The sequence below is a fragment of the Alosa alosa genome, chromosome 16 (genome assembly GCF_017589495.1).
Source record: "Alosa alosa isolate M-15738 ecotype Scorff River chromosome 16, AALO_Geno_1.1, whole genome shotgun sequence".
Lineage (NCBI taxonomy): Eukaryota > Metazoa > Chordata > Actinopteri > Clupeiformes > Clupeidae > Alosa > Alosa alosa.
In genome coordinates this window covers 13,001,276-13,020,039 of record NC_063204.1, presented here as the reverse complement: position 1 = coordinate 13,020,039, position 18,764 = coordinate 13,001,276, and the positions used below count along the sequence as shown (strand labels likewise).

The following is an 18,764-nucleotide window of genomic DNA, read 5'->3' as shown; positions in this document are numbered from 1 at the left end:
TTCCATATGATTTAAATTAATTTAATCAGCACAATGAGATATTAAACAAAAGCAGAGCAGTCTGAGAGATACTTTATTTACAAAAGAAACATTTAAGCACTTCAGAAAAATTTAACCATGACACCAATAAACAATGTTTCTATATTACAATGATATGAACAGATGGAACGTCATTGTCCTGTTGAACAGGCTACAGTTAGCAGAACAATGGTGCAGAAGGGATAAAGGTTTAGTAACTATTGTGCTGTCCTCCCTTGTCGTACAGATGAAGGCTACTTAGAGGTAAATGGTCCCACTGGACACCAGTCTGGGGTCATAGGTCGGTCTGAGCGGTGATGCTGGGGCGCTGGTCGGCAGATTGTTAATGTATGTGCAACTTGTCTCTCTTTTTCAGGCCGAAGCGGGTCTTCTCCTTCTCAAACAGGTGTTGCACAGCGGCCATGTAGAGGGCATGGTACCGGTCCACCTCCTCGGCACTGGGCTCGCTGACCTGCGGGACACTGATGGGCTCTCCCACTGGGTAAAAGGACGCATCAGTGACATTTTCAGTGACACTACGTAGCTCACAGTAATCAGCCATTCAGCCACTCTTTAACCCATCCGCTATACTCATGCTCTATATAGTCATATACCGCTCACAGTGATCATCCATTCCTCCAAAAGTACATTATTGTTTTTTTACATTAAAATAACAGCTTCAAACTAATTTTGATGACACTCTTGAGGAGAGTCTCTGACATTGCCAATGCATGCCCGGAACATCTGATAACATCGCGGGTAGAAGCATGACCTTTTTTAATCAGTCTAAGATTAATTGAGTACCCCTTTACCGCTAAATGGGTATCCAGTAAAAAGGGGAATTCCTACATCATGTGACCTTAACCCATTCCCATACTATACTCATAACCTTTAGTAACTCATACTATAATCATACTCTATACTCCAAAGGGTTGTGAGTTCAATCCCAGGAGCCACCACCACTGTGTCCTCTGACCAAAGCATTAAACCCTTGGTTGCTTCAGGTCCTGTCCCTCTAGTTAGTTCACTGGAAGTGGCTCTAGATAAGAGTGTCTGCTAAATGGCTCTACTGTGTACTCATACCTAGATAGATAGATAAGGAGGGAGTCTTGTCTCACCCACGGAGGTGATAGCTTTGGGGAAGGGCATGAGTCCCCAGGGGTCTGCAGAGAGCAGCCTGCAGCCTCGGATCAGACAGAGCGCGAAGCCCAGGGCCTTCTGCAGACGCTTCTGGACACGCTGGCACACGGAGCCGTCCGCAAACATCACCTGCTGGTACGTCTCATTCTCGCCGAAGGAGAAGACTGGCACCAAGGCCGCCCTGCGCAGAAAGGCAACAAAGTTACACTTGAGTCGACACACTCTCAAGGTCACTGTCAAGGACACCTGCTTCAGCCGGTGGCCCGTGGGGACTCGGATGAGAGAGCCTCAGCAGCGTACCCGTGCTTCAGGGCCTTCCGCACAAAACCCTTACGGTTCCTCAGGGTGATGTGGTTCTCCCCTGGACTGCTGTTGAGGGATTCCGCGGCACCTCCCACAGCGATGATGACCGCGTTTCCTGTGCCGTTCCGAGAGAGGAGGAAGTCAATGGTGTCGTGGGTGACGGGACAAACACCTGCGATAGAGTGGGAATGACAGAGCAGTCATGTCCTCCATTAAAGAGTGACATAAGAAATGAGCAGTCACATAAAAGACAGGTATATCCCCAAAACAACTAGAGATTACCTATTTTAAAATGTCACTTTGCAACCAAAATAAGTTGTATCATCTAGGTTAGATGATTTACTTCTAACAAATAAAGCAGCTCACTGTGGTGGGAACAACTTGTAATGTTAAATGCGAGGTAATCTTACCAGCAGACATTAAGTACTCGCGGGCTACAGGCAGGAGGAAATTTCCAGACAGAGTGGCCACGTACGGGGTTATCCCGGGATATTTTTCGGAAAACATGTTGGCCTCAGTGGCAAAGTTGCAGAATGCTCCAAAACAAAAAATTCCATGTGGGTGGTAGCCAAAAATGTAATTCTTGTTTGGAGGTAAATCATGTGTTTTGATGAGCTGAAAAAGCAATGTTGAATATTATATTAATATATTAAATATATATATATATATACATGTATGTGTATACATATATATATATATATATATATATATATATATATATATATATATATATATATATATATATTAAAATAACTCACTTGATAACAGATATTGTAATTGAAATAATGTACATTAATAATTAACAGACGAAAAACAGTTAAATGTGTTAATGTCTGTGTAGTGCGTGGATGGATATGGAGCCAGTCAGTGTGTGTGTGTGTGTGTGTGAGAGAAAGAGAGAGAGAGTTTCCCAGTGCTCACTCGAATGGGGAAGTAGTCCTTGAAGTACGTCCACACGGGCCAGTTTCTTACCCACTCAGATCTCCTACCAGCTGACATGGCAATTCATAAGTAGATAGATAGATAGATAGATAGAGTGAGAGAGAGAGAGAGAGTTTAATAGCCACAAGACCAAGGCTGGCTATTTGTAGTGGAATTTGTTTTCAGTACAATGTGTTAAACTCTGGAGAACAATGCATGCACACCAGTAGATATTATACATGGACATAGAATGGCTGACATATTCCATAAAACCATAACAGTTCCATAGATGAGTGGTATGTATGACGGAAGTTAATGAGGAGAGGCCTAGAGTGAGGAGTCTTGATAACTATGAGGAAAAGCTGTGTAGGAAGAAAGTTTTTGGAAATGCAAAAATACAGTATTTTATTTTGATACATTTTTTGGCTGCTGTATTTTGTAGCTTATTTTGATACATTTTTAAGTTGGGTATTTGGTATTTTATTTGGAAATACATTTTGATGTATTTGTGCCCATCCCTGCGTACAGGATTAGCTGTAGAGGTCTTCCTTCAATTACTAAATAAGGTATAGCCAAATACTAAATGTTGATTATCATAATATTCACATAAGCAAAAGAAATGAAAGCAGGACAATGGACATGGATGCATAAGTTTTGCTTGGAAAAAACATTAGTTAAGCTATTCAAACTGACGCATACACATAGGCTTGTTAACATCAGATAGCATAGGCTATACAATGTTTTCAATATATCATTTTAGATAGGCTACAGCTTTTAGGCCATTGATTTCATCAAAGCATATGCTAATGATATTGATGGGGGGGTGTTTACAAGGCGGAGACAATCCGGCTGCGCACAAGTTGACGTTCATTTGTGATTTATAATGGGCACATCTGAAATGTGAGTGGTGTACGCATGTTTTTTTTTTTTGTGCGGACGTTCGTTTTCTCTGAATCACGCTGCATTTAACATTTCAGAAATGATCTAAGATCAAATGAAGGATGGTTTCTACGCAACACTTTTATAAATGAGGCCCCTGAACTAGTATGAGCTATGAGCTTGTGTGTGTGTGTGTGTGTGTGTGTGTGTGTGTGTGTGTGTGTGTGTGTCAGGACAATGGACATGGATGCATAAGTTTTGCTTGGAAAAAAACATTAGTTAAGCTTATTCAAACTGGACGATACACATAGGCTTGTTAACATCAGATAGCATAGGCTATACAATGTTTTCAATATATCATTTTAGATAGGCTACAGCTTTTAGGCCATTGATTTCATCAAAGCATATGCTAATGATATTGATGGGGGTGTTTACAAGCATGGAGACAATCCGCCAGCACAAGTTGACGCTCATTTGTGATTTATAATGGGCACATCTGAAATGTGAGTGGTGTACGCATGTTTTTTTTTTTGTGCGGACGTTCGTTTTCTCTGAATCACGCGTACGAACATTTCAGAAATGATCTAAGATCAAATGAAGGATGGTTTCTACGCAACACTTTTATAAATGAGGCCCCTGAACTAGTATGAGCTATGAGCTTGTGTGTGTGTGTGTGTGTGTGTGTGTGTGTGTGTGTGTGTGTGTGTGTGTGTGTGTGTGTTTCTATGAGCTTGCCTTGTTTATGTGTGTTCCAGTCGTGTGCCAACCACAGACAGTACAGAGCTGTGACCCACCAACAGGATGTGTAGAGCAGGTACATCAGCAGAATTATACATGCAGGACCTACATTCACACACACACACACACACACACACACACACACAGAGAGAGATACCGGGATTCTGTTTATAACAGCATACATCATTAAAAAAGTGTATGTCTGGATTATAGCTATGAATTGCCTATGCATATGCTCCAAGTACAAAAGCATTTAAGTTTAGATGATCATTTAATTTAAACCACAAAGAACGAGAATAAAAAACTAAGAATGTGTTCCCTGGATTAGTCTCGTGAACAGACCGTATAGATGACTTTTAGCTTTGATCCTTGACTCACCCATGAAGAGGAAAGATAGGATGTACTGTACGACTGCCAGCCTCTGGAGGAGCTTGGCTTCCATGGCGCTGGACAGCCATCGGACGGAGGGTAGGTGTCTGACGGCAGCGAGGACACTGGACCCAACACTGGTCCCCACACCTGCAGCAGCACAGAAAGAGAGAGAGAGGTGAGCCCCAACAGCAGACTTCACATGCTTCAATTCTGCAAACTCATCTCACTGAGCAAATTAAAACAGCAGACAGGAAATGTCCAGTCAGGTGACACACAGACAGTGGAGACACACAGAGACAAGAGAGACACACACACACACACAGATAGACAGACACAAAGGCAGGCAGGCAGAGAGAGAGACAGACACACAGACAGCCAGACTCCACCAGGACTGGACTGGTCAGACTTACGACCCCAACCCCATCTCTTAGTGTGCATTCTGGCATCCCCAGCACCAATCAGGCCCTCGGGACGTCTGTCTGTACCACAGCACAGTGTGCATTCCCTGCGTTCACCATGATTTAGTTCATAGTCTGGTTTTATAAGCAGAGTGCATCTAAGCCCTGCTGGGTTTGGGATTTCCTCGAGTTACGCCCAAGTGACCTTCAAAATGATCCAATGATCTACTGAATAAATGTTATAAATCCATTCTAAGTTTCTTAGCAGAAATCGGATATTAAGCTCCTCAACAGTTCAAAGTACACTGTACTCCCATCTAAACATATATTTACAAGCTAGGTTCTTACTGTTTCACACCAATGAAGAATTAAATGACTAGAAGAATAAAGAAGAGAACTAGAGGAATAAGATTCCTTAGCACATGCTGATTGACCAAAACCTCACTGAGTAAGTATGTTCTGTCCAATCAAGCAACAGCTAAACAAATAAAACATATTACCAGTACACCATATAAAAACATGTGTTCTAATACAACATACACACAATTCACTTAAATTGAACCCCTGAAAAGTCAAATATGATAAAGTTCTCATTAGCACTTTTAGGATTCCTGAGAGAGGTTTCTGAGAAGATTCTACCTTGCAGCGTGCTGAAGTACTCAGAGCTTTTGGCCTCCATCCTTCCGATATGAGCTGCATATGTGCACCATCAAAGCGGACGCAACTCACAGGGACAGGAGGTTTGTCTAGCCCCGATGGCCCGAGGTCCAGGCACATGCCACAAGCACACGTTCCCCTCCCACACCTCACCTCCAGAGCATATAGATCCACCAGTTCAGGGGGTTGCTCTGAACTTTGCTCGCATAGTAACATTACGCCATACCTCTGATCATGGTCTCCTCACTATCCCAAACCAGACTCCGTTCCATGGGTGACAGAGCCTTCTCCCCCTCGATCTGCTGCTAGTGTCGACAGCTTCAAGTCTGTCCTCAAAACCCACTTGTTTAGGAAAGCTTTTAATCTTTAACCCTATTCTGGCCCTTTTTTATTTTCTATTTAATTGCTTTTTACTTACTTTTGAATTGAATTGGCATATGTCTGTTATTTCCACACTTGCAATTGCCTGTATTCTTTTAAGTTTCCCTAATTTTTATTTAATTTTACTTTTCCTTACCTTTTACCTTTAATCTTGTCTTGCCTCCCTATTTTACTCTACAATGTTCAGTGCTTTAAGTATATGATAAAGCGCTCTACAAACAAAATGTATTATTATTATTATTATTATTATTATTATTGTTATTACTATTACCTTTCTGGGACTGCCTGTACACATATGATTGTGTACAGTAGAGCTGGCAGTCATACAGTCAACAGGGCAGAAGCATTTGTTAGCAAAGCCTACTACCTCAACAACTTGCTGCCTTAGCCTCAAAATGTATTATTATTATTATTATTATTATTATTATTATTATTATTATTTTCTTCTCTTCAATTGTGTTAAATGTTCAAATGTAAAGCACTTTGAGCTGCATTCTGTGTATGAAATGTGCTATATAAATAAAGCTTATTATTATTATTATCATTATTATTATTAATATACAGAGAGGGTCTGTTCATGATGCTTGCCCAACACTCACCTACATAGGCACAGTACACACACTTCTGTGACATTAAGGTGCTCGGAATCTCTGAATTAAAGTGTGATAGTATTAGTGTGATGCTCAGAATCTCTATAAACTGTGTTAAATAAAGTATTAGTATTATTGTGGTGCTAAAAGAATGAATCTACCTCTCCAGTCGAGAACCTTTGACCAGGAAGAATCCATAGCTGGGACCGAATCCTAGATAGCGGAATCCTGTTAGTGAGCGAGTTGTAGGTCTGATTCATAGTGTAGGAAGGACAAACCGCACTACATATTTCACTACACAGATGCTGACCTTGGTTTCTGACTGCCAGAAACATGAGTTTCTAGTATCAATCTTATCTATGGTCAAATGACTGTTTGATGCTTAAGGTTCCTCGTATCCACACTGAGTTGGGAAAGTCGGCCTTTTGTTATGGTGCCCCTACTTCCTGGAAAAATCTCCAATGTAACATAAAAATTAACTCTCTACTTTCCTAAAATCAATTCAAATCTGTAATCACAAACCTTCCTATGTCAAATTGTACCTGTTTTATGTAAATGTTATTTTATTATTGTTATTATTTTATTATTAATATTTTCTGTATTTTTATTTCCCTTCCTCCTTTATAATGGCATGTAGGTTATCTTATTATTTGTTTTATTTTGTTTTATTTTCCACAATTATTATACTATATCTCTTGTTATTCCATTGTTACTGTGTAATCTCGGCTTCACTGAAAATGACGACTACCCTCAATGAACCTCCGAGAATAAATAAAGATTGAATGAATGAATGAATGTATCTTATGACGGAAGGTCAACAAACTTTATAAGCTGGCATAATATAAAAACACTACAAAGTGGTTAAGATAATTTTATTTTATTTCATGGTCAGCGTATGAATAGATAGGCCACATTACAGTACGGAAGGCCTACAAGCTAGGCCTGACTACACACTCTTGATTATATTAAACAACTTAAACAACTATTATTCAAATGTAGGGCCTGTTTACATTGGTCATTAATTTTTTTCATTTTAAAAACAAATACGAGAAAGCAAAGTATGTTACTTTTTTCCGAGTTTACTGGAATGGTGAGGCCATGTGTCAATATTGCCTGTAAGGGCAGGACTCTGAGGGAACTGCCTGTCTTAATTGAAGATGTACAGATGGTCAGTGGTTTGGGTCGCATTGTGCAGACTTGTACTCTATTGTTTGGTCTCATATTCTGTTTGAGCCTTTGAACTAGAGCCCAAATCTCCAAACAAGGTTAAAAGATCTTTATCACATATCGCACAATGATGAATATCTTCATAAAGGAGGGTTAAAGAGGAACATCAAGGATCTTTGCTAACATGGCTGATTAAGCACTCAAAGTTGTCGGGTCAAAGGTCAAGGTCACATGTAATATAGTGTTTGTGCTATATCTCCCAAGTGGCTTCATCAAACTATCCACAGTTAATCACCTTGTAGGCTACAAGGACTGGTTGGGTATCCAAGTTCACAAGGTCAAAGGTCAATTTCAGAATGGGTTCTAAGATCAAAGACATCGCCAAACATATGAAAACACTGGAAAAACTCGGTGGCAGCGCCAAAGACTACTTACACACTTAATAATCTGGGGTCAGGGGTCCAGGCCTACTTTGCTCAAGGGTGTACAAGGTTATAATGGATGGATGAATATTAAAGACTTTGCGTTGAGTTCATTGTCATTTGATTGCTATTTGATTGTAGGTTACATTTTATAATTTGTGTATTCAGTTTTCATAATTACAAACAAAAAAGGATTTTTTTAAATGATCCTATTTGTTTTGAAAACAAACAAAAAACGAATGGCCTAATGTACATAGACTGTGTAGCCTACCTTACTTATTGATAACTTATTAAAGGTTCCATGTGTAAGAATTGAGGTAAAAATATCCAAAAAATGAGCTACACGCATCAAAAGAATGAGAAGAAATAAGGGCGATGATGTCATTAAAAAATGACAATGCTGCAGAGATATCAACCTGAATTAGCATGCTAAATTACTAGCCACAGCCCGACAGGTGTCATAATACCAGTTTCGGCCATGGAAGGCGGTATGTGGGTAACATAACCACCAGCCAAACTGCAAGACACGTTTCCCGGTTGTTACTCTAGGGTAGACCATCTCACTTTCTGGAGATATACTGCCCCCATCTTATGGAATGTGGAGTATGAATTGATTCATTTCACACCTTTAAGGCACCAGAAATAAAACTGACACTGCACTTTTTAGTTTTCATTGATTTTTTCATGAGTGACTCACTGATCTTGAAATATTAAGTATAAGTATATATACTATTTTTTCTCCATCCTGAGAGACGTTGCTGTGTTCCTGTTCAATAATAAGCAGAGATCCACATAGCATACATTGTGTCTGTTAGCACAACCTTCACTGCATAGTGAACATGCTGAGAGCTGCACCCCACCCATGGATTACACCTTCACACAGTACATCTCCTCTTTCACCATGTTTATGTTTTTTAGCCTACTTAATTGTAGCTACAAGATAACAGCCTTGAGTGGATTCATCATAGTTGATCTTACCTGGTCTCTTGCAGTGAAGTGACTAGACTATTTCAGCAAGGGCCGCTAGGTGGAACTCAAGACTGCTGGTCAATTAGTGGCGTTGAGCAGACCTATACCTATTACTTCTTAACAGCCTGAAAAACATACTGTACGTGTTGTCTATACATCTCACAGAGAAGCCTGCAGCATCGAATAAAACGTTCGCCTTTTGTCAGACGTAAAGCGTCAATAAGGGCGCAGCTTTGAGAAGAGATTTGACGCACCGCTGATAAGTAGCCTATCCACCACCACAAAGGGTTAAGTGAGGGGCGTCGCCTCCGCTGCTCTGCTCTGGCGGATGCTGGCCGGATGCAGGTGATGCCCGATGTGCCAAGTAGTCTCAGCATCATCCGAGTCCGACCAAACGGGGTGCGGTCACGCCACACCAGTCTCCAAATCGGAGAAATTGCAAAATCGGTGAGTCAATTCAGAGCTACGATACAACCAGGAGCCCGGTAATTTATTCAGACTCAACGCACACAACGCGGGCATTGTTCTATCTTGTAGAAATGAGATCGAGTCTTTGAGGCAAAGAACACAATACCAGAGACGAACCAGAAGAGTGCTGGGCTAGCAATATTCATTTATAACGTGAGATCTACCAGAGGGATTGTGCTATTCAATAGCCTAGTGCGGTCGTAGCAAAGTCTGCTAAGTGATTCTCCCATTGCTCTAAGCAATCATGGCATGGCCCTGTATCACAAGGGCTTGCTGCATTAACCGCTTCTGGAGTGAGTTAGATAAAGCAGACATTGCGGTGCCTTTGGTCTTTACGAAATACTCCGATGTGGCCGAAGTGCAGCATGTGCACCCGCAGCGGCAACCTCGAGACCGGTCAGTCGCCATAGAGACGCAGGCTCCCGTTGGCGAGCAGGAGTCAGCACCGAAGAGTGCCGCATTGGGTGATGAAGGCTCGAGCTCGTCCGTGATGCGTCAGGACTTTAAGGCTTGGAAGGTGGTGCGCCCGGAGCGAAGCTGCAAGCCCCGCAACCAGTACCACCCTTCAGAGGCCCCTTTCAACAACGAATCTCAGTACCAAAAGGATTACAAGCCATGGCCCATCCCCAAGAAGGGCGACCACCCCTGGATCCCCAAAGCTAGCCCTACGAAGTCCGCCTCAGACAGCGCAGTGCCCTCTGCTAAAGAGAAGGCTGTAGTGGAGGTGGACACAGGCGTGGAGAAATGCGAGATTGAGGAGAAACAGCAGGAGAAGGAGAAACCCAAGGAGAAGGAGAAGAAAGTGGTGAAGAAGGAGACAGAGGCAGAGAAGAGTAGTAAGCAGGAGCCAGAGGAAAAGGCTCCAGAGGGGAAAGCACCTGAGGGGAAAGGCAGGGCTGCTGCAGATGCACTCAACAGACAGATCAAACAGGACGGAAGCTCCTACAGGTGATTGAGTATGTGTGTGTGTATGTGTTTGTGTTTGTGCACACACGCGTGTGTGTGTGTGTGTGTGTGTGTGTGTGTGTGTGTGTGTGGTGTGTGTGTGCGTGTGTATGTGTATGTTTGTGTGTGTGTGCTTGCAATTATGTGTGTGTGTGTGTGTGTGTGTGTGTGTGTGTGTATGTGTATTTGTATGTTTCTTCATAAAGAACCTCACTCAAACATTGGCGTGTATCTGTGAATTTGGCTCATTCATCTAATATCACCTTATCCCAGTCTGGTCTCACTAACCCAGATGCACATGCATCTCAGCTGCAGGCCTGGTTAGCGTCTGGACACGGCTGATCCTCCTCTCCTCCCTCCAAACTGATATGACCAGAGATACACAGCTGCAGCAGGATCGATTCCCCACCCACCCACAAAAACACACACACACACACACATATACAGTATATACACACACACACACACACACACACACACACACACACACACACACACACACACACACACACACACACACACACACACACACTCCCACCCCCGCTTTCTCCTCCCTTATCATGTTACAGAATCAAATACCCATCAGGCAGGCGGTGGGATGGGGGCTGAGGAGGGGGTCGGGAGAGAAACAAGTGTATGCATCCAGCGTCGGAGACATCCCTCCTCTCCTCTCCTCTCTTCTCTTCTCTTCTTTTCTCTTCTCTTCTCTTCTCTTCTCTCCTGTCCTCTCCTCTCTTCTGCTCTGCTCTGCATTGCTCTCTTCTTCTCTTCTCTTCTCTTCTCTTCTCTTCTCTTCTCCTCCATTCTCTTCTCCTCTGTCATCACAAGGGCCTCTGGGGTCAGGACAAGGTCAGGGGGGGTTAGTGGAGCTCTGCTGAGCTGCCAGGTGTGTGTGTGTGTGTGTTTGTGTGTGACCACCTCAGCCTCAGGCCTCATACACACACTCGCTCACACGCACACACGCACGCACGCACACTAAATCTTAGCTAGTCAGCTGGGTGCTTGCCTAACATGTACAGGGATATAGATAGATAGATAGATAGATAGATAGATAGATAGATAGATAGATAGATAAATACTTTATTGATCCCCAAGGGGAAATTCAAGGATATGTGTCTGTGTGTGTGATCATACGATTGTGAGATGTGCATGCTTGCGTGTGTGTGCGTGTGTGTATGTGTGCTGAGACTGGGCTCTGAATAGGCACAGTGTTTGTTAGCTCTCAGGGCTCCTGTGCAGAATCTGATGAGTCACGTCTGAGCTGTGGTCCTCCTCTATCCCAGAGTTCCCCTCAGCAGAGGACAGATGGACTGAAGCACATAGACATATAAATGTCTATGGTGGTGAAGCCCACACTGATTTGGACTAGAGCACATACCCCTATTTCAGCTCAGCATTAAGACCACAGCACAATTTTTCTGGACTGCTTTTTCCAAAAGTGCTATCGAGCAACTGCCATGGTAACCAACGAGATAGAGAGAGAGAGAGAGAGAGAGAGAGAGAGAGGGAATGTGTTCAAAATGTTCACTATGTCTCTTATTATTTAACAGTGGGGGTTGTGCAGCAATGCACCCTAGAACAGCAGGGTGGGTGTGTGTGACCCAACCCAGTAGTGTAATACATGAGTGTGTGATTATGAGGCCCACACAGATACACACACACACACACACACACACACACACACACACACACACACACACACACACAGATGGACACACACACAGAAACTCTGCTCCTGGTGGTACCACGCCTCCTGGCTTTAGTTTCTCTCGGTGCAAGTCATCCAGGAATGGCGTGACCACCTGAGTGAGATGGACGTGATTAGAGCTCTAATCGCTTATCAGGAAGCGCAGCTGATGTCAGGCAGGAGTGAGAGGAGGAGGAGCAGCAGTTAGAGGAAGAGGAGGAGCAGGAGTTAGAGGAGGAGGAGTGAGAGGAAGAGGAGGAGGAAGAAAGGAGGAGGGAAGAGGAGGCGGAGGAGGAGGACGATCAGGAGGAAGAACAGGCCTCAGCAGGAGCAGTGTGAGCAGTGCTGTGTAGGCTGCAGTGATGGTGTGTGTGTGTGTGTGTGTGTGTGTGTGTGTGTGTGTGTGTGTGTGTGTGTGTGTGTGTGTGTGTATGTGTTTGTGTGTGTATGATCTCTGTAATGTTTAAGGCTACACTGGTGGTCAATGATGTATGTCTGTGTAACCTCTGTGGTATTTCAGGATTGAGTTTAAGGCTATACTGTGGCCAGTGGGGGTGTGTGTGGGTTGGTGTGTGATCTCTTTGGTGTCTTGAGATTACACTGTGTGTGTGTGTGTGTGTGTGTGTGTGTGTGTGTGTGTGTGTGACCTTTGTGACCTGTGTGGTGTTTCAGGACGGAGTTCAAGGCCTACACTGATGTGAAGCCGGTGAGGCCCATCCGAGCCAAGTCCCAGTACAAGATGGCCACCACGGAGAAGGCCAGCCTGGAGACCAGCTACAGCGCCACCTTCAGGGGGGAGCAGGGAGTGCCGCAGGACAACAAGCAGCTGGACCGCCGCCGGATACGCAGCCTCTACAATGAGCCCAGGAAGGACTCCGCCAAGGTAAAGCACCCCTGCAGCCAACACTGACTCCTGCTGCATGGAGGCCAAACTGCATACCTCAGCAGACACAGGGACCACAGAGATTATTAATCTGAGATTTTAAGATAGATCTGGTTTCTCCCCTCTAATGGTTTTGAATTGTATTATTATTAATCTGAGATATTAAACTTAAACTTTAAATAAGTTTCAATCTTCCACTAGTTTAAACAGGCACAGGTATTTTGCAGACTTGCTATTTGCTCTGTGTAATGTATTGACCCTAACAGTAATGTATGGCATCCAGCTGCAAGTTGAAAGATGCACCATGAAGCAAAGTAGTTAAGAGGCAGCCGTGTAATATCAGCACATCCGTATGCCTGTAGAGTAGATGTCCAGTTCATAAGGACATAATACAGAGTGCTTAACTGCCCCAAGTCCAGTTCATAAAGGACGTAATGCAGAGTGCTTAACTGCCCCAAGCCCCCAAAGGCATGGAACCATTTAGGTGTAGAACATGTGAAACTCTCATTCTGCCCTTTTCATAAAGCTTTTTTAACAAGAGCAAAAGAGCAGTAGAGAATCTAATGAGTCATATTGGGCATGTAGCACTAGCTCTAAGGTGCTATACTGCTAATGGACCAGTAGATGGCGCTTGACTCTTCCTCCAGAGGAAGAGAGTTGGATGCTTGTGTGTGTTCTGTGTTGATGGAGCCCCTCCCTCTCTCACTCTTATAGGACGGTTCTGACAGTGACAGCAGCTCTGTTCTAGACCTGCTCTAGTCAGGTGTGTGTTGTGTGTGTGTGTGTGTGTGTGTGTGTGTGTGTGCGTGTGTGTGTGGAGCATGGAGAAGGGCTGGGCCTTGTTCACGCTAACCGCACACTCAGTCAGCAGGATGGGACCTCACCACCAGGAGCACACACACACACTCACACAAGACCGCAGGCAATCCTTCCGCAAGACTCTGAGGTCCACATACACCCCGCATAGCACCCTCTCCAAAGCCACATGCTTGACACCCCACCCATGCACATCTTTGGATGATTATTTTGGGTGTTTTAGAATGTGCATTTACATTTTAGTATATTAGATCATGCTTTCATCACTTGATTACTTTGGACTCTCTTGCTCTGGTGAGATGGCCACCACCACCGGTCACTCTGGCATCCTTACATCCTTATTTCGACCTGAAGTTGAGTACAGGTGTGCCGTTTTTTGTTTGTCCATCTTGAACATGACATCACATGAGCCGAGATGCACGCTGCCCCTGTCCACCCCACACATACACCCTGCTGGTCTCTTGAAGAGGCACACACACACACACACACACACACACACTGGGAAGGAAGGATTGAAGTCTGGGCGAAAGGTCTTGTTGTATAGTCACTCCCTGGAGGTCTATATACTCCATTGTCTCACACAGACGAATGCGATGCATTGTTCTGCATGCAGCCTTATAACCTAAAGGGCCCTGTGGTCACTCTGCAGCAAAACAGCACAAATGACAGATAAAAAGTGTCCTCTAGAGCTCAAGGACAAAAGACTGTTAGAACTATGTGCCACGGTCGCATATAAAAATTAAAACAACATGTATATGAAGTGTGCGATAGTAATGACAAAGAAGAGCTTTTACAGAGTTAAACTAGGTCACTTGTGCTTGTGAATATAGGACTTCTGACCTTTTCACGTTGGAAGTGTGATGTTTATCATCTCACAACTTAGCATGTGTCCTGTCAGGCACGATGGATTTCAGTTGTTTAACTAAAGTAATCTGCTGCTGTTGGTGATGTGGTCCAAGTTTGTGTGGTGTCATTTGTGTTGCGTTTGCTGAAATAGAGCCTGGGATTGGCACTATGTATAGGACTCCAAAGCTCACCCTTTCTCTGTTAACTTTTCCAGACTACTAACAGAAAATCCACTTTTGTATTGAAAGAAATTTCATATACAAGGAGGGATACTGCATCTCTATATTTATCTTCCCCATCCCATGTAGTGCTAGCAAGTATGTAATGAAGTGTGTCTTACCGCCTCTAGAGGCCTGGCTACCTGGTCCTAGCTAGACTTCAGACAAGCAGTTTGACCACCAATCATTTGCCCCGCTGATGGTGGGACAGCTTACCTGAAGCCCAGCGGGGACCTGAGCTTGAGTGCGGGCCTCTTCTGACTGACCCACACTGGGCTTTACCTCCCGGCCAGGTGGAGAAGTCCGGCACCCAGCAGTCCAAACCCAAAAAGAGCACCACATCCACCAGCCACAGCAAACAGGTGAGAAAGGCCAAAGACAAGCAGAAGGACAAGGATAAAGACAAGGAGAAGGAGAAGGAGAAGGGCAAGGATGGGATCCAGACGACCAAGAAGAAGAGCTCTGTGACCAGCCTCCAGTCCGACCCCGTCACTGCCCCCACCACCACCACCACCACCCCCACCGCTGCCACGGTCAGCAAACAGAGCAAAGAGATGATCAACAGACTGGCCAACGAGGGCAAGGAGTGATGCCACCGCACTTTTCACACACTGATGTGGGGGGTCAGGTGATGCTGTGGTGGGACAGAGGGAGTTCTTCTGCCCACCTCTGAGCTCTCCTGCCCTCGTCTGCCAGTTAACCCCCCTCTCCTCTTCTCTCCTCTCCTCTCTACTCTCCTTTCCCTCCTCTTAGCTCTTCTCCTCTCCTCTCCTTTCCTCTCCTCTCTCTTCTCCTCTCCTCTCCTTACCTCTCTCTCCTCTAGCATCTGGGCAGAGCCCAGTCCTGCCGTCTGTCACTCTGATTGTCCTCTTCAGGCCCCCATACCAGTGCATTAGCCATACTAAGTGTGTGCGTATGTCTCTGTGCATCTCTGCCACTGCTCTGCTCATTCTCTTCCTGTGTGTCCATATCTGTCTGCGTCCCTGGATCACTGTCTGCCTCTGAGCTCGTGCTCGGAGAGCTCCTTCCCTATTGGAGACGTTCTGTAGAGATTTAAAAAGACCCGGGGCGCGTCAGGACTGGAGAGTTAGTCCGGTCTCGCAGGAGACCGAGTCCACACTCGTCCCCCATATTAGAGAGGATAGGGTAGCTCTGCGTCTGGATTTCTCACACTACAAATTCACTTCGGTCACTCTAACAGAATTGGCTACTGTTTGGTACCACCTTAGCATATCACTGAAACAGTCACCAGATAAGTCACATTGACATGAGTCACACACCACAGAAACAGTCAGACCACTAAGGCCTCTTTAAGGTCCACTCTTTACTAGACTTACCACCAAAACAACAGTTAGGGCTCCTTAGGTATGCCAGTTCTCACCATTCCGCCAGTAGACCCTGCTGTAAGTATTTATATGATAATCTAGTTAATCTTTTTAACTGCATGCTTACTTGATATATTATATTATGATAGGAAAAGCAGCCTCACTTCAGCAAACTCGATTTCGCCTCGTCCATCCCAGGCTGGTCCTGACTCTGAATCCTAGCTGGCCCTGGATCATAAGAACCACACCGGCCCCTTCCTGAACCTGGGCCAGCAGCATTTCAAAGTCGGCTGCCATCTTGGATGTTTGAGCTTTCAAAGTGGTTTGTGCTCAATAGAAAACACTCAAAATTTATGCCACTGTCACATAGATGAGCATTTCAGTGCTAAAGTGATCCAAATCCATTTAAAATCATGTTAGTCTTGAGTGAGAGCCAAACCGAGGCATTGACTCTCTTTAAAATGTGTTGTACCTTGAGCTGTATGGATATCTATGTTTCTATACTTTGGATAAATCTGCTTCCAGACATCCCATAATACCTCGAGATCACTTAGCTCATCTCTGCATGGGTGTAGCCATCTGGTGAAATCTGATTTGAGGAGGAAATTAGGAAATGAATCACAATACCTCCCAACTTCACCCCCCTCCCCCAACCCTACCCATATGAATGTCAGAGTGTGTCTGTTTGAGGTGAGAGAGTGGATGTGGATGCTCTATCTCCATGGCAACATGTGTTCTTTCTCTGTCAGCTTGCTTAGCTCCGCCCCCTAGTCCTTGGTGCTGTTTCCTGGTGGGTCACACACAGGACCACTTCACGATAGCAGCTGGATCGGAACCACCCCAGTCCAGTTCTGGTCAGAACCTGCTGCTATTAGAGATGACCCACCACCGACTGCCTTCCCTGACCCCCGCCCACCCCCTCTGTTTCCACCTTCCCACCATGCTTTGCAGGGTCAGAGTCTTGTGCTGTCGTCATACAGCTTAAGGCCATCATGCCAGAGAGCAGCTGACCCGGCTGTGATCCGGCCCTAACCTGGGCCACACCTGGTGTCCCAGCTGCTCCGTGCCTCTCTGCTTTCCTCATGATGTGCTGACCAACCCCCCTCCCCTCCACTGGTGCTACCACACATGTGCTGTTTGAGTGGTGAGGTGTGAGAAACAGGAAGTACGTGGAGAGTTAAAGGCCTGGGAAGCTTCAATACTCACTGGTTTGCTGTACCTTGCTTGTGTTTTCAGCTTGCTATGGATGAAACGATTAAAACATTGTGAAAGCTGTGCATATGGTATCCTTTGCATTCATTCCTTTGTCGCTCACTTTTATTAAACGTAAAAGGTCTTGTGGTAGGCTACTTTACAAATAATATACATATTAAAGTCGTTAACAAATGTTATTTCTTAGCGTCACCCTGAATCTGAAATATGTTTGGTGTTGGGCACGTAAAGCAGCAGAACTGTACTTGTGTGTTGAATTTTTAACTCTTTATCAAATATGTAGACATATTACACATGCTCTGATGGATTGTCTGATTTTTAATCCTAGTCTGGCCTCTGTCTCCACCAATAAGACTCCCCTCTTTGTTCATCTAAAAGCCCTGGGTGTCTCATTGGATGTCTAGACAGTGTTATGCTCACTCATTTTCACAGGGGAATGATGTGAGCTGTGAACATTTGATTTGCTGATCTTGTTAGAATGTTGGCTCCTTGTGTGTATATTGTTTAAAATCTGGGCCAAATAATGTAATTCGAGGTTCAAATAACGTATTCAAGGTTTTTAAAATGAAATACATTGATTCTTTGCATAATCTTTTTGCGGATTTTAAGTCCAGGCAAAATCAAATTATTAAAAAATAGAATTATGCCTTTGTCAGAACCAGGAGTTTGCATTAGAACTCTGAGTGTGGAGTGGGGCCTGTACCTTAAGAGATGGCATCGGGAGCTCATTCATCCTTGCCAAATGGAGTGAATTATTCATGCCTCTCTGGTCCTTGTGTTTAGTGTGCTGCATTAAATATTAAATGGGCCCATAGAGAGGTGGGCCTGCTGGATGTTACGCTGACAGAGGATTGAGCACTGGTAGATACTGGGGCTCAGAACCAGGGATGGGACCCAAGTCCACGGGTTCATGTAAGGTATGAGGGAAACTTGCACTGCATGGGATGGGAAATATTGTTTGTTTTAGTGTTTTAAAACCATAAAATAAAAACAACAAAACACTTAAACATGACAGTTGTGATGGAGATACTGATGATATGGCTCGTAAAACTGGATGGCCTGTCACCCTCTGGATCTTCTGTTTAGTCCGACTGGACCCACTGGGGATTGGAGAGGATGGGGAGGATGGAACACCACCACTAACAACATGGAGGTTACAGTGTTGAGGATGTTTAGGTGTTAAAGGTGGTGAGTATTTCCAGATAGAGGACGTGGAGTCTAAGCTGCCTGTAGGCTTTGGCATCTGGGGCTGGGGCCAGCGTCACATGCTGGTCCTCTATCAGTCTGGTGAGATAAGAAAAGGAAGGATAAGCCATCCTGTGGGAACTGTGATTAAAGGTGCAGTTTTACTGTCAAAAGATGGAATCAGATTAACAGTATTGATGTACGTAAATGTATTATAAAAAGTA

The 18,764-nt window shown here is 44.3% G+C and overlaps 2 protein-coding genes across 3 annotated transcripts; one reads left to right on the top strand and one right to left on the bottom strand.

The window, feature by feature from the left end:
* Positions 1-56: 56 nt before the first annotated feature.
* Positions 57-9,108, bottom strand: LOC125309386 (diacylglycerol O-acyltransferase 2-like). 2 transcript variants are annotated; one of them, XM_048266279.1, is made up of 8 exons: positions 8,965-9,108; positions 4,378-4,518; positions 3,997-4,104; positions 2,383-2,453; positions 1,872-2,076; positions 1,459-1,633; positions 1,137-1,339; positions 57-516 (listed from the first exon to the last, which is right to left on the bottom strand). In XM_048266279.1, exons 2-8 carry the CDS (start codon positions 4,439-4,441, stop codon positions 362-364), a joined length of 981 nt encoding a protein of 326 aa, XP_048122236.1. In that variant the 5' UTR covers positions 4,442-4,518; positions 8,965-9,108; the 3' UTR covers positions 57-361. The 2 variants fall into 2 exon arrangements, with proteins under 2 accessions (XP_048122236.1, XP_048122235.1); XM_048266278.1 differs by lacking the exon at positions 8,965-9,108 and adding an exon at positions 6,559-6,664.
* Positions 9,109-9,206: 98 nt separating this feature from the next.
* On the top strand, positions 9,207-17,418 carry map6b (microtubule-associated protein 6b). The gene is made up of 3 exons (XM_048266277.1): positions 9,207-10,371; positions 12,728-12,938; positions 15,112-17,418. Exons 1-3 carry the CDS (start codon positions 9,668-9,670, stop codon positions 15,406-15,408), a joined length of 1,212 nt encoding a protein of 403 aa, XP_048122234.1. The 5' UTR covers positions 9,207-9,667; the 3' UTR covers positions 15,409-17,418.
* The last annotated feature ends 1,346 nt before the right edge of the window (positions 17,419-18,764 follow it).